The 16,006-nt window shown below is 43.8% G+C and overlaps 1 protein-coding gene across 1 annotated transcript in view; it reads right to left on the bottom strand.

Annotated features, from left to right (window-relative positions):
• CHD1 (chromodomain helicase DNA binding protein 1) overlaps positions 1-16,006 on the bottom strand; it is a gene marked incomplete in the record, with an annotated part of 4,694,407 nt that overhangs the window by 1,527,087 nt on the left and 3,151,314 nt on the right. The window contains 2 exon segments of the mRNA XM_044063873.1: positions 6,973-7,068; positions 7,199-7,295. Of these exon segments, the coding sequence (XP_043919808.1) occupies positions 6,973-7,068; positions 7,199-7,295 (193 nt within the window).

Here is a 16,006-nt window from a genome sequence, read left to right as displayed (position 1 = left end):
CTCTTGAACTTTTTTGGAGAGAGAGATATGGGTAGAAGTCATAGAACCCTCCAAGCTGTCAGCTGCAATGTTTGCAGGTTGGGATGAACAGTCCTGTAATTGTGCTGAGTTAGAAGCAGAGGCCATTGAGGCAGGGGCCACGGCTTGGTGCGAGATATGCTCCTTAGCAATGGATACCAGTGCTGCCTTGGCCAGTCTGGAGATATCAAAATACCTTTTGGTTGCTCTGCTTTGATCTTCAGTAACACCTTGGTCATTAATGGTAGAGGTGGGAATGCGTAGGTTGCCAGAGAATTCCAGCTGAAGGAGAGAGCATCCATTCTCCAGGCTTGAAGATGGTGTCTCCTCGAACAGAACTTGTTCAGATGATGATTGAGGTGAGAGGCAAAGAGATCTATGTCCGGCCTTCCCCACGCATGAGTTATTTGCGAAAAAATGTCTGGATGCAGCATCCATTCGTGCGGGTCCAAAATGTTTCTGCTTAGACTGTCCGCCAGAACATTGTCCTTGCCTGGAACAAACTGGGATTGCAACTGTAAGTTCAGTTTCAGGGCCTTTTCCCAAAGAGTCATTGTTAGTCTGCAGAGGGAGTAAGAATGAGTGCCTCCCTGTTTGTTTATGTACCACATGACAGTGGTGTTGTCTGTCTTTATTAGCAGATGACCTTGCTGAAGAAATTTTCCGAAGGCCTCGATTGCATGAATCACTGCCAACATCTCTTTTTGATTTATGTGCAGATGCATATCCCAGGGAGCCCATTGCCCTTGCATGTATCTGCCTTCCATGTGCGTCCCCCATTCATGATCTGAGGTGTCTGTTGAAATGGTTTGACTTGTTTGAGGTTTGTTGAAAGACATGCCTTTGTTTAATTGACTTGCTTGTGCCCACCACAAAAATTCCTTTTGAAGACATGGAATGAGTGGTATAATTTCTTCTAAGTTGTGGCTGTGTTGAGACCATAAACTTTTTAGGTACCATTGTAGTTTTCTCATGTGTAGTCTTGCCAGTGGAATCAGAAGAATGCAAGATGCCATGAAACCCAGGGCCTGCAGGATTTTCCTTGCAGTCATCTGGGTGAGCTTTGCTAGGCTTTTGAAGTAATCTGGTAATTGTTCTAGTTTTTCTTCCGTGAGGAAAGCCATTTGAGAGTTTGTGTCCAGTTTGGCTCCTAGAAAAATTATTTGTTGGGATGGCAGTAGTCTTAATTTTTGAATGTTGACTGTGTATCCTAAAGCCTGTAGTAAGTGTATGACATAGTCCAAGTTTCTTATCAAGGCTTGTTTGCTGTCCGCTTGTATAAGGCAGTCGTCCAGGTATGGGTAAATTTGTATCCCCTGGAGTCTGCAATGTGCAATTACTGATGCCAGGCATTTCGTGAATACTCTGGGCACAGTAGATAAGCCAAACGGCAATGCTGAGAATTGATAATGCTCTGACCCTGCAAGAAATCTGAGGTATCTTCTGCAACTGTGTCTGATTGGGACATGCAGGTATGCCTCCTTGAGGTCCAGAGTAACCAGCCAAGACCCCTTGCCCAGCATGGGAAGAAGTTGCTGTAACGTCAGCATTTTGAATTTTGGCACAATGAAAAAGGTGTTTAAAGCGGACAAGTCCAGTATAGGTCTCCATTGCTTTTCTTTTCTTGGAACAAGGAACAGTCTTGAGTAGAATCCCTGGCTTTGTTCCTGAGGAGGAACCTTTTCTGTTGCTTTGATTTGTAGCAGCTTTGAAACTTGTATGAGTGCCTCTGCCCTTTGATTGTGTGGCAGGTTTGGCATGCCTTGTCTTGTTGGTAAGGTATGGAAGTGGAACCTGTAACCTTTGTCTATTATGTTCAAAATCCATCCGTCCTTTGTAAAAACGTGCCAATTTTTTGAAATTAAGGATAACTTTCCGCCTAAAGGAGCTTCTCTTTGAGCCTTGGTCGGCGATGTCAAAGTCAAGTCATTGTGATTGTCCCTGTGGAGCAGTGGGAGTCCCTGCGCCACTTCTCTGATTAGTTGGTTGCCATTGCCGGCCCCTGTAGGAGCCTCGGTATTGCCCTCTACCTCGAGCACGCCTGCTTTTTCCCCTTTGAAACTTGTCAGTGTCTGGAAAGGACCAATTCTTCAAAGGCCAATTCCTGCTGAACCTTGGTGGCTGAACCTGGAGGAAATCTTTGACTGTTTGTACTGATTTAGCCTTTTCCTCAATTGATTTCAACACACCCTGTGCATTAGCACCAAATAGCTTGTCTTTTTCCAGAGGTGCATCTAGAAGCTTTACTTTAACATGATCTGGCAATGGCTGTTCTTTCAACCAAGCATGTCTACGTATGACGCCCCTGTCATAGCTGCCCTACATGAAGCTTCCAATGCATCATAACCACACTGAAGAAAATGATTGCTAACCTGCTGAGTATTATGAACCAAATCCTGCAAAGTCTTTCTATCTAAAGGCCCAGGAGAGGCTAACTTTTTCTGCAAATCATCCATCAGAAAATCTTGATACTGAAACATATGAAAAAGACAGTTAAGAGCCCTCATGGCAAGGGTGGTAGAGGTATAAACTTTCTTACCCCACCTCTCCAGGGACCTAGATTCCCTGTCTGCGGGCAAAGGATTCTTGGTCGTGGAAGTGGCCACTCCTTTGGGCGCCTGAGAAATAGTTTCTAGATCAACAGAGTGGGCCTTAAAGAGATGCTTATGAGTTTCAGGAACCCTGTAATATCTGTCTGGCTTGACAGGAGCAGGAGGGAGAGAATCAGGAGAAGTACTGGAGCCTGAGTACACATCATCCAATACATCTAACACAGGGGGAATGGCTAAAGGCCTGTGCTGGGGTAACTTAAGGAAGGTCCGAAGCCTTTTCCTGGAGTCGGAGAAATCCTGGCCCTGCCACTGAAAATGCTCTCTCATGGAGTGGAGAATTTCCCCGAAAGAGATATCCTCAGGAGGAGAGGCAGAGGGAATGGATTCATCTGTATCAGAATCCTCGTAGGCCGGGAAGGGTTCTTCCTGGGAATCTGAAAGGCCTGACTCACCAGAGGCTTCATCTGAGGAAAGGGCATCTGTCTGCTCAACCCTAGGCCTTTTGTCTGAAGGCGGCCGAGAACCTCTGCCTGGATGAGCCTGAGAGCCCCTGATTAAAGAAATTAGATCTGCAGCTAAAGTCATGATCTGTTTATCCGAAGTGAGAGTCTGTGAAAAAGATTTAGGAGGGTCAGACTTAGCCTGGCTGGCAGCCTTAGCACGTGTGTAGGCCTTGATGGACATAGGCACAGGAGGCCTAGCTGTCCCACATGCTGGAGTAACTTTGACCACCGGCATGGTGTCAGACAAATCTTGGGCTTCGGTTTCAGGAGGAAAAACAACAACCGGCACCGAGGAAGCCTCCGGGACCGTAGTGTGCGGTAAAATGGTGCCGTCGACCTGGAGCGGTTGAATTACCACCTCCGAAGAGACCGATACACTCGCGGTAGGCTTAGGCGTGGTGTCAGTGGAAGTCGCGGGCCACGAAGGTCGGTCCCGGTCCTTCCGTTTTTGGGAAACGTGTGCTGTCGGAAGCTCCGACGGCATGATATAGGAGTAAATTTCCCCAAAAAAGTCTTCAGCAAATTCTGCCCGGCGCCTAAGTGTGCGCTTATTGAAGCAAGCACAGGCAGCACATGCCGAGACGTCGTGGTCTGGGCCCAGGCAGGGAAGGCAGTAAGAATGGAAGTCCTATGAGGTGTTTGTTTATCACAAGACAAACAGTTATTAACTTTTGCAGTTTTATCTGACATCGGCTGAGGCAAGAAAAGGTTCCCCAACGGGGTACTTAGCTTTTTGATGACTTCGGTAACTGAAAACACAGGAGCTGGCCGACCGGCACTTGCGAACTGCTTCTGCTTCGGGCACTGCGTGGCAAGAAAGACTGAAGAAGATGGCGTCGGCTGATGATTTTATACCCCAGCCGCTCTGACGTCAGGGAAGAAGCGACAACAGCCGACGCCGGACCCAGACTTTGGAATCCGGCCGACTGAGGGGCTGCCTGAGGCAGGACAACCCATATGTCAGGACTGCAGTTGCATTCTTGAATCAAGAAAAACATCTATGGTTATGGTAAGATTTTACCAAACTACTCTTTTACGCAGCCTAATGCTAAATAACTATTTTGTGAGACTAATGTTTTCACTGCAGAAGAGTCAGATAAGACTTGATTCATTAAAATACTGAAATTTTCCAACTTCTTTTTCAGCAATGAGGTCTGCACCACCGGTAAGAGTTTAACAACTTGGTATTCATTCTCCAAGGAATCAGAGAATCTAAGCTGGATCTTCACTGGAGATATGAAACCTTCAGTAATGGTTAGCAAACTTAGAGAGAATGAAATAAAAGAAATGATTATTTGTGTGGGAAACTGGAAATTAAACAATAGAATTAGCCCAAAGGTACAGTAATTCATGTATTAGATTGTAGTTATGAACCTTCATGGGCAATTAAGCAATGATGGGATATACACTGCATTGCAGTAGTTGTATTAAGGAGGGAATGGACTACCAAAAGTGAAGTAAACAAGAGAAATTTTACTAAGTGAATGGTATACCAAAGAGATGCATCAACTCGTGACTGCTTACAACTGAAGTGCTGGAATAAAGTGGTGAGGTCAGAGAGCGAGTATAAGGTCAAGGACCGCGTTATAGAAAGGTGACTTGAAAAGGGACAATTTGCTCTTTTTTGAAGTACACTAAACAGCCCCCCCCCAAAGTTAGGAGTATGCAGAAGCGTTCTGGCTGTCACTTGGGAGTGCGCACCTCAGTTTTGCTTCAAGGACTGAATGGATGTGTTAGCAGAAGAAAGGTAGCAAGTTTGGTAAGTACTTCCGCATCAGTGATTTGGCAGCAGAAATGATGTGCACAGGAAAGGCAGCAAGCAGCCTTTCTATTTATTTTATTTATTTATTTTACATTTGTTGACCGGGCTAGTCCAGCTGGATTCATGTCCATTTTCAGTGGAGGCCCGAGGAGAAAAGCTCCAAGGATACAAACAAGATGATAAACATAAAGAATGAACAATAAACACATTTTACAAAGGCAATAAGCAAGAATGCAGTGATTTTAGTACAGGTAATTCAAATCTAAAAAGAAGACAAGTAAAACACCTAAGTAAAAGGAAGGCATTAGCTGCTTTCAGTACAAATTTAGATGTTATGAAGTTCAATGTATAATACATACTTGTTAAACCAAAAAATATAAATATTTTTTTTTTTTTTTTTTTTTTTTTTAAGAGAACACTAGTAACTATGGAGGTATTAAGTTATTTGTAGTCAGATAGAATATTGTAGTGATGAATAAGGAATTATGATAGGGGATAGATGGAAGTAGTTAGTCAGGATTGGTACAAGAGCAAAGCCAGAATTTGTTCAGATGTATTAGGAGTTGTTTCTTGAAGAGTGGAAGAGTGGCTAGAGAGGACATGTGTGAGGGAAGATTATTCCATATTTTGCCAACTGAGTTGGAGAATAGGTGGTTGCCCGCAGAGTTAGTAGTTCTAGTAGTGTTAACTTGTAACTTCTCTGAAGAACGTAGTTGTTTCAGGTTATTATAGGGAGTCAGGAGGCTGCTAAGAGCAGGTGTTTTTGATGGTTGATGTAGGATTTTGTGTGCTATTAGGAGTTGATGATAGATAAGCTTATTAGGAAGTTCTAACCAGTGTAAATATTTTAAATTTATACAGTGGTGAGTTCTAGACTGAGATGCTGTAGCAAATCGAGCAATATTATGGTAAGATGTAGTCAGTTTCCTGAGGTTGCTTTTAGAGATTAGTGTAAATAGAGGAAGCATACAGAAGGGTGGAGATAAGATGTGATTGGGCTAAGGTGGTCCGTGCTTCAGGTGTGAGGAAGGGCTTGATTCTGTACAGTGAACCAATCTTTTTATTAACTGCTTTTATTGTGTTATTGATGTGACAATCATAGTTAAGATTATTATCAATAGTAACACCAAGCAGTTTTGTTGTAGGGTCGGGTGAAATGTGGGAATTATCACTTGTAGTAATAGTGAAGTTTAGTTGAGTAGATTTGTGGGTAGGTGAAAAGAGTAATAGTTTAGTTTTTTGGGGGTTCAGGAGAAGACATCTATTAGAGAACCACTGTTCAATGGTTGAGAAGGTTGTTTGTGTGAGTGCCTGGAGTTCTGTTTGAGAGGAAGCTATACAAATAATGGTAGAATCATCAGCATATTGTATACAGGTAGTGTTTTGAATAGATGATTGGAGATCATTAATAAAGATAGAAAATAAAAGTGGATCTAGTATAGATCCTTGAGGTACTCCTAAGGAGGTAGGACGTAGAGCAGATAGTGAGTTTTTCCAGAGTACTGCTTGTTGGCGGTTTTCAAGATAGGATGAAAACCAGGTTAAGGAAGAGGAATGCAAGGCAAGGGATTTAAGTATGTGTAAGAGAAGTGTATGGTTTACCATATCTGGAGTGGCTGGAGGCTTTACAGCACTTAAAATGATCTCAGTCCAGCCAAAAAAAAATCTTCATGCTTGTCCTGTCCTGTAGTGACTTCTCACCAAGCACGTTTTGAGCACTAATGTTTGAGTACATTGGGTACACTGCTTACTTAAAAAAAAAAAAAAAAAAAAAAAAAAAACTTGTACACAATCACTAATTTGCAAAATGGACACTGTTAGATTCAGTTACAGCACTGGACATCATAACTGTGTAACTTCATAATGCAGCATTACATGGATGATCTTTCAGGGGTGCTGAAGAATTTCATGCTGTCACTGGATGGACTTCCCCAAAGCAAATACCTGCTGAATGAGACTGAAAGCTAATCAGTAAAAGTCAAACCAACTTAGTTTAGAAGCAGAAAACAAATGCAAATAATAAGACAATAAGGTGTCATGCTAGTGCAGTCCTAAGCAGCTCCAGCCAACGTGTCAGAGAAATGTGATAATTTTTTTCTCTGTAGTTCTTACAGAAAACTAACTTAAAAAAACTTGCCTTAAATTGGGAAAGGAGCTCATCACCCACAGACAATGGACCACCTTCATTTTCACGTGTTTCTGCTCTTCGCAATATTTCATCTATGTCCATTTCCTAAAAAAATCAATATATTTAAAAATTTAACCATACATAAACCACATATAAACATACAATTCACATACACATTCATGCATACATACACAGACTTCTACCAACAAATAAATATAAACTAGGGTTGTCATACCTGGGGCTCCTGCTCCTCGCCTTCTTGCTCTTTAAAAAGTTCTTCTGCACCAAATTTAAGGATAGAGGCCAGCTCCTCTTTGTTGAAAGGTGTAGAACTGAAAGAAATGAAAAAAGGTGGCTTTAAAATGTCACTTTATGGAAAAGTATTACTTGTCAAACTTGGTCCAATTCTATGCAGATACTAAATGATGTAAATTAAAGCTTTTCTTCCAACATGATACACCTCTTAATTAGTACTGAAGACTGACTAAGTTTATCAAAAATAAAAATATCATTTAAATGTGAAATATGGCAGAATAAGAACGTTAATACAGAAACAACAGATTGTGAAAGCTATGCCAGACTACAATGTCTAGTTCAGCTACTTCTACAATTCTGATGTCTGAAGAGGCAGCTAGAAAGGGACAGCCAGGACAGTTGCAGACTCAAAATACCTAATGGGAAGGTTTCCCCTTTTGTTGCCTGAGCAGTGATCAGACACCATGTATTTCATACAAATTTGGCATTCTTTCCAAGATGAATCAACCTTGGAGTCAGAACTAAAGAACAGATGGGTTTGTTGAGACTATTCCCAAGCTTAAGGATATATTTAATCATTAAGTGTATGTGATGGAACAGTTCCAAGGAATTAGAGCAGGGAGAGTGTGTTTAGAGGAGCTACAGTTCAAGCTATCATACGAGAAGCTGAGCATATGTAATTACCTCATCTTAAAATGACTTTCAGAAGAACGGCAATTTTTTTTTCTTTAGGTCTTTTTTTTTATCCCCTGGTGCATGTCAACCATTAGCCCCCTGCCAAAATTTGCCTAGAAAAAAATTCCCTGCACTAGGGATAATTTCTCCCACACTCATCCTGCACTTTGGTAGATGAACTAATAAAAAGTTCAATTCCCTTACCTTCATTTAATCAAATGCCATCATGAAAGGTCAGTATTTTTCCAATTTTTTTTCTTAGTGCTGCAACATCACTCCTGGCTGTTAACCAATGTTACACAACATCCTCCCTACTCCATTCTCAATCTGATATACCTGCCTTCTTCAAACTTACTCTCCAGGATCAAAACTGAAGCAATCCTTTTTTAGGAGAACTGCCAACTGCTAACCCTGAAATACACTTTGTTAAAACTTAAGTTAATTAACTTGATGTTCCTGCTTTGATAAATGTGCTTCCTGATAGCAAATTATATGCCAGAAAAACTGTGCCACACATCACCACTCACATTCTTTAACAAGGTTAAGTCTACTTATACTCCAGAAAGTACAGTTGTGTACACTCACCAGAAATGTAGAAGTCAGAGTGTATTCACTGTAGCAGTCATCACACTTGGGTTATCTGTCTGCAGGTAGCCCTCAGTCGGCCCGAATACCAGAGACTTAGTATTTCTGCATCGGTTGCTGTTGCTTCAGGACTGACGTCAGGTCGTCAGGGGGTATGAAAACAGGCAGAAGACACCATTACATCAGTTTTTCTTGCCACAAATGTCAGGAGCCCCCCCAAATAGGGAGCTAAGTTATGGTGGGAAAAACACCACCAGTAAAAGTAAATATCTATAGCCCTGTAAGGGGTGAGAAATACAGAGGAGAGCCAAGGGGGCTGGAGCATGGGAAACCAGGACTGCAACAGTGAATACACTCGAACATCTACATTTATGCTAAGTGTACACAACTGCACTATGTTCTTCATGTTTCACTGTTGCAGGCAGCATATTTGGGTTGATTCCCAAAGCTGAAGAAAAGGTGGAGGCAGTCAAGAACAGTTGGGGCTGACTAGTATGCCCTGCAGGACTGCGGTTGCAAATCCCACCCTGGATTTGGAAAAGATAGGCAGGTGGTAATGCTTGGTGAAGGTGTGTACAGAACTCCAGGTAGCAGCTTCCAGAATGTCCCTGGTAGGGAATCCCCTGAGGAATGCTGTAGAGGTAGACGTTGCCCTAGTGGAATGTGTTCTGACCCCCAGAGGGGTTGGTTTCCCATGGTGTTTGTAGCAGAAATGGATACAGTGTGCGATACATTTGGAAATTATTTGTTTAGCAATGGCTTTGCCATCTGCCCCTGGTGCAAAACTGACTAGTAACTGGTCAGATTTCCTGAAGGCCTTAGTCCTATCAAAGTAGAATCTGAGCTTTCTGTGCACGTCCAAGGAGTGCAGGATCCTTTCCCCTTTATTCCGAGGATTAGGGAAGAAGGTGGGTAAATGAATAGATTGGAAAAACGAAGCAGGATGTCCCAAAAATTGGTTCTTTATTGAGCCACAACACTAAAAGCACACCATAAACGCCTTTATCACATACAAGTGCGTTTTCGTCATAAAACCATTCGAATGGTTTTATGACGAAAATGCACTTGCATGTGATAAAGGTGTTTATGGTGTGCTTTTAGTGTTGTGGATCAATAAAGAACCAATTTTTGGGACATCCTGCTTCGTTTTTCCAGGCTTGTGTTAGGTGGTTACTAGTACTTTTGGCTTGGATTCTGCTTTACTTTTGGTTAAATGAATAGATTGGTTGAGAGCCACACTGGACACCACGTCAGGAATAAAGGAAGGGTTAGTCCTGAGGGAGACCCTGTCAGCATGAAAAATAATGAAGGGTTCCACAGCCATAAGTGCTTGCAGCTCAGACACTCTTCTACCTGAAGTGATGGCCGGAAGCAAGGCCGTTTTCCAAACGAGGAATTTTAACTCTGTTGATGCTGCAAGCTCAAAGGGGGGGGGGGGGTAGTGTGAGCTTTTCGAGTACAAAGTTAAGGTCCCACGCACGGGTGGGAGCTCTCCTTGGTGGCCTTAAGTTGTTTGCCCCTCTCAGGAACTGTTTGATGAGAGGGTGAGAGAAGAGAGGTGGCTCAGTGTTGTAGTGAGCCAAGATGGCAGAGGCATGGATCATAATGAAGGAGAAAAATAGGCCTCTGTAGAGTAGATCTGCTAGGTAATCCAGGATTAGAGGTAAGGAGGGCAGTGCTGTAACCTCTCCTTTAGACTGAATCCAGGAACAATACATTTTCCACTTATCAGCAAAAGATTTCCTTGTACTGGGTCTTCTGGCTTCAAGAATGACATCCAGCACCTGCTTGCGTAGGCTGGTCACTGGGGGAGAATTCAAGGAATAAGCCAGGCTGCAAGATTCAGGGTTTGCAGTTGCGGATGCTTGATCTGTCCCTCATGCTGAGTGAGGAGGATTGGGATCTAGGGTAGGTGCCAGGAAGGCACCGGTGACAGGCTGTGCAGTAGTGGGTACCAGTATTGGCGAGGCCAGTCTGGGGCAATCAGGTTTGCCCTTGACCTGTTATATCTTATCTTGAGTAATATTCTTGTCAGAATAGGCAGAGGGGGAAATGCATAGAATGAGAGGTTTACTCACTGGAAGAATAGGGCATCCACTTTCCAGGCCCTGCTGTGAGGTGTCCTGGTGCAGAATTTGCTAAGCTGGTGATTGTAGGGGGAGGCAAAAAGGTCCACCATTTGGGGTCCCCAATTTCTGGGTTAGAAGGCTGAAGGTGCTGGGGTCTAATTGTCACCCATGTGGGTCTAGGAGATTTGTGCTCAAGTCGTCTGCAAGGAGTTTTGTTTACCTGGCAGGAATTGAGCTTGCAGATGAATATACATGTCCAAGGCCGTGTTCCACAGGGCCACGGCTAGCCTGCAGAGTGGGTCCCCCCTGCTTGTTGATGTACCACACAACTGTGGTGTTGTCTGTCTTTATTAGCAGGGGTCTTGATGACAGTAGTCATCTGAAAGCTGTCTGAGCGTGCTTAACAGCTAGCATCTCTTTTTGGTTGATGTGCAGATGAATTTGTCTTGGGCTTCGGTGGCCCTGAATGCACTTGTCGTCCAGACGTCACCCCAGCCATAATATGATGCATCTGTGGTTAGGGTCTGGACGGTGTGGGGTTGTGTAAAGGAAAGTCCCTTGTTGTGGTTGCATGCTGCTGCCAGCAAAGAAACTCTGTCCTTGGACAATGTAGGATAGGTATTACGGTTTCCAGGTCCTGAGAATGTTGGCACCAAAGACTGTTGAAGTACCACTGACGTTTCCTCACATGAAGTCTGGCATATGGAATTAGTAGAATGCAAGAGGCCATGAACCCTAGGGCCTACAGGATTTTCATTGTGGATAGCTGGGTTCTGGTGGCCATTTGAATGAAGTAGCCTGTCAGACAGGCTTGTTTTTCTGGAGTAAGGAATGTCATCTGGGATGCTGTGTCCATGCTTGTTCCCAGGAATACAATCTTTTGACTGGGGACAAGTTTGATTTCTTTTCATTGACAGTATACCCCAAGAGGTTAGAAGGTTCTTTACAAATGTCAGGTGCTGCAACAGCTTTGCCTGTCTGCCTGAATCAAGCAATCATCCAAGTATGGGTAAATATGGATCCGTTTCTGTCTGCAACAGGGAATGGCTGGAGCCAGGCATTTTGTGAAAACTCTGGGAGCAGTGGATAAGCCAAAGAGAAGTGCAGAGAACTGATGATGCATAGATCATGCCCTGAAACGTAGGTATTTCCTGCATGAGTCCCTGATAGGGATGTGCAGATGGGGTTCTTTTAGGTCTAGGGTTGCTAACCAGGCATCTTTGGACAACACAGGAAGAAGCTGCTGAAGGGTGAGCATTCTGAATTTTGGTACCACCAGGAAGGTGTTTAGAATGGAAAGATCTAGGATTAGGCACCAAGTGCCCTCTTTTCTGGGTACCAGGAAAAGTCTGGAATAAAACCCTTGACCAATCTGTTCTGCAGAAAAAGGCTGAATTGTCCTTATGGAGAGCAGGGACTGAACTTGGTTTTGTGCCTCTATCCAATGGTTTGGAGGAAGGTCTGGGAACCCTTTTGGGGTTGGCAGTGAGTGCAAGTAAAATTTGTACCCCTGGGATACAATGTCGAGGACCCATCGGTCTGTGGTGATGGAGGTCAAGTTTTTTGCATGATGGGCAAGTTTTCCTCCTAGGGGCATGAGCAGTTGGGCAGAGGTGAGGAATGGAGTTGAGAAGTCATTGTGAATTCTTTACGTTAGGGGGTGGCTTAGCACTCCCTGTTTTAGAAGTGAAGGCACTCCATTGGTTAGTTCTATGCATACCTTGAGACTGTAATCTGGGGGGTCTGCTTCCCCTGGGTCTAGTTTGAGATAGCCTTGAGGGGGCTGGAAAGGACCAATGTTTTGAAGGGCAATGCCTACTGAATCTTGGAGGCTGCACTTGCAAAAAATTCTTGCCTGTCTGCATAGACTTAGCTTTTTCTTCCATCTTTTTTAGAACCTCTTCTGCTTTGGTGCCAAACAGATTGTCCTTGTTCAAAGAAGCATCTAGTAATTTTGATTTGACATGGTCTGGCAAAGTCTGCTCCTTAAGCCAAGCATGCCTTCTCAGTACAGAACCAGTAACTGCTGCCCTGCAAGATGCTTCTAGGGAGTCAAAGCCGCAGTGCAAGGTATCCTTGCTGACTTGCCTGCAGAATACATAAGTTCTTGTAATTCTTAATTTTCTGTACAGTCTGCAAAGGTAGATAATTTTTGCTTAACATGTTCCACTAATATGTTGCTGGTATTTCAGAATGTGAAACTGGCAATTCAATGCCCTAATGGCAAGAGTTGCAGAGGTGTATACTTTTTTACACCATCTGTCTAAAGGTCGGGAATCCCTGTCCGAATGGGTGGGATTCTTAGCTTTAGCTGCTCTTATACTTTTAAGCCCCTAGGAAATGACATCTGGATCAGCAGTAGGATTTTTGAAAAGAAATTTGTGAGAGCCAGGGACTCTGTAGTACCTGTCTGGTTTCCTTGGAGCATGGGGTAAAGTATCAGGAGTTATACCGGATTCCATAGAGACATCACCAACATCTAGAACTGGAGGGATTGCAAAAGGTCTATTTTGTAGCAAATCTGAAAATTCTGAGTCCCTTTTTGGACTGAGGATAATCCTGGCATTCCCAGTGGAAATGCTCTCAAAGTATGTAAAGTTTCACGAAAAGAAAAATCCTCTGGAGGGGAACAGAAGGGAAAGTACAGTTGTGTACACTTACCATAAATGTAGATGTTCAAGTTTACTCACTGTTGCAGTCATTACATTTGGGTAATCTGCTGGCAGGATGCCCTCAGTCGGCCAAGTCTTGGGTCCTACGTTGGATGCTGTCCCTTCTTCCATGACATCAGGTCGTCAGGGGTATAGAACATGCAGTTGACGTCATTACATCAGTTTTTCTTGCCCCAGATGTCAGATGCCCCCCTAATGGGGTGCAAATAAACACAAAAACACAAAAGTATACCTCCAACCAAAAGCAATTACACCAAAAAGGCTTTTAAGCATAGTAAAGGAAAGTAGAAATTCTAGGGGGCTGGAGGAGGGTAACCAGGACTGCAACAGTGAATACACTCAAACATCTACATTTATGTTAAGTGTACACAAAGTACAGTTTTGTACCTACCATAAATGTAGATGTTCGAGTGTACACCCTGCTGCAATCATCACACTTGGGGTTATCCTGTTGTCAGGCGGTCCCGCAGTCAGCCGGAATTCCAAAGTCTTGGTCCGGCGTCGTTTGCTGTCGCTTCTTCCCTGACATCAGTGCGCCAGGGGTATATATATTGCATCCAACGCCATTTTCTTCAGTTTTTCTTGCCCCAGATGTCAGGTGCCCCCAAAAAGGTGGTCAGTAATTAGTACCAAATTAAGTAATATTTGCACAAACACAAAACCCCTCCAGCTATAAGCAAATACATCAGGAAGGTATTGTAGAGATGTAGCCAGTTAGATTAGAGGGGATGGAGGGAGGGTAACCTGGACTGCAGCAGGGTGTACACTCGAACATCTACATTTATGGTAGGTACAAAACTGTACTATGTTCATCGTGTTACCCTGCTGCAGTCATCACACTTGGGTAGAATCCCAAAGCTAAGGATGGGTGGAGGAGTTATAGAGGGTTAGAGGAGGCTAGAAGGCCCTGCAGAACTGCAGTGGCGAAGCCAGCCCTAGTCTTAGAGTAGAGTGGTAAGTGATAGTGTTTGGTAAAGGTGTGTACTGAACTCCAAGTTGCAGCTTCCAAAATCTCCTTGGTTGGAACCCCCCTGAGGAAGGCTGTAGATGTAGCTGTTGCCCTGGTAGAGTGGGGCCTAATGGTAGCAGGAACTGGTTTTCCATGATGGGTATAGCAAAAACGAATGCAATGTCCTATCCATTTGGAAATGGTTTGTTTTGATATAGCCTTCCCTTGTGAAGCTGTAGCATAGGATACAAAGAGCTGGGTCAGATTTTCTGAAAACCTTAGTTTTATCCAAGCAGTAACGAAGTTGCCTGTGAATGTCCAAGGAATGCAGGAGTCTTCTCCTTTGTTCTGTGGATTTGGGAAGAAGGTGGGTAAGTGGATGGTTTGATTTAAAGCCACACTGGAAACCACCTTAGGCATGAAGGAAGGATTAGTTTGTAGCGAAACTCTGTCTTGATGGAAAATGAGGAAAGGTTCCACTGCCATAAGTGCCTGTAGCTCTGAGACTCTTCTAGCTGAAGTTATTGCCAGCAGCAGGGCAGTCTTCCATGATAGGAACTGTAGATCTGCAGAGAAAGCTGGTTCAAAGGGAGGTAGCGTAAGTTTTTCTAGAACAAAATTGAGGTCCCATGTTGGAGTAGGTGCTCACCTGGGTGGCCTAATGTCTTTTGCCCCTCTGAGGAACTGCCTTAGAAGTGGATGCGAAAATAAGGGTGGATCCGTATTGTAGTGAGCTGAAATAGCTGATGCATGGATTTTAATGGAAGAAAAAGAAAGTCCTTTGTGTAACATCTCAGTTAAATACTGTAGAATGTGAGGCTGAAGTGTGTTTTGGCCTTTAGCTTGGTTCCAAGCACAAAACCTTTTCCATTTGTCCGAGTAGGCCTTCCTGGTGCTGGGCCTCCTAGCTTCCAGAATAACATCCATAACTGCTTGGGAAAAAGGAGCTGGCTGGATGCTTAGGTGATCTGCCATGCAGGCCAGATTAAAGGTTTTGAGCTGGCTGTGAAGAATCTGATTGTTTTGCTGTGTGAGCAAATGGGCAATTTGTGGTAAAGTCCAAGGTGGGCCCTGGGCCATATTCCTCAATAGTGGGTACCAGTGCTGGCGTGGCCAGTCTGGGGCTATGAGTATCAGTCGTAGTCTCTCCTTTCTGACTTTCAGAAGCACCTTTGTGAGGAGAGGCAATGGAGGGAAGGCATATACTGTCAGGTTTTTCCAACTGAATGAGAGTGCGCCCACTTTCCAAGCTTGATGGTGAAGTGTCCTTGTACAAAATTTTGTTAGTTGATAGTTTTGAGGACTGGCAAACAGGTCTATGTCTGGAAGGCCCCATTTTTGAGTTATCATTGCAAATACTTGTGGATCCAGTTTCCACTCGTGGGGATCCATGATGTTTCTGCTGAGGTCGTCTGCAAATGTGTTCTGTTTTCCTGGCAGGAATTGAGCTTGTAACTGAACTTGGTAAGCCAGAGTTGTGTTCCACAAGGTCATTGCTTGCCTGCATAGAGGGTAGGAGTGTGTACCCTCCTGTTTGTTTATGTACCACATTACTGTGGTGTTGTCCGTCCTTATTGTAAGTTGTCCTGGATGTAATAGATTCTTGAAGGCTGTCGGAGCATTCTGTACAGCTAGCATCTGTTTTTGATTGATGTGCAGATTCCTTTGATCTGCAGTCCATATGCCTTGAACGCACTTGTCCTGCCATATGTGCCCTCCAGGCGTAGTCCGATGCATCTGTTGTCATAGTTTGCCTGGCTGGGGGCAAGGTGAAAGGATGACCTGACCCTTGTTGAGGTGACATGCCTGTGACCAACATAGAAACTCCTGTTGTAGTA

Source organism: Protopterus annectens, chromosome 2.part2, assembly GCF_019279795.1.
Source record: "Protopterus annectens isolate FY-2018-M chromosome 2.part2, PAN1.0, whole genome shotgun sequence".
NCBI classification, from domain to species: Eukaryota; Metazoa; Chordata; order Ceratodontiformes; family Protopteridae; genus Protopterus; species Protopterus annectens.
Note: the sequence above shows the minus strand (reverse complement) of the source record. Positions and strands in the feature narration are given on the sequence as shown.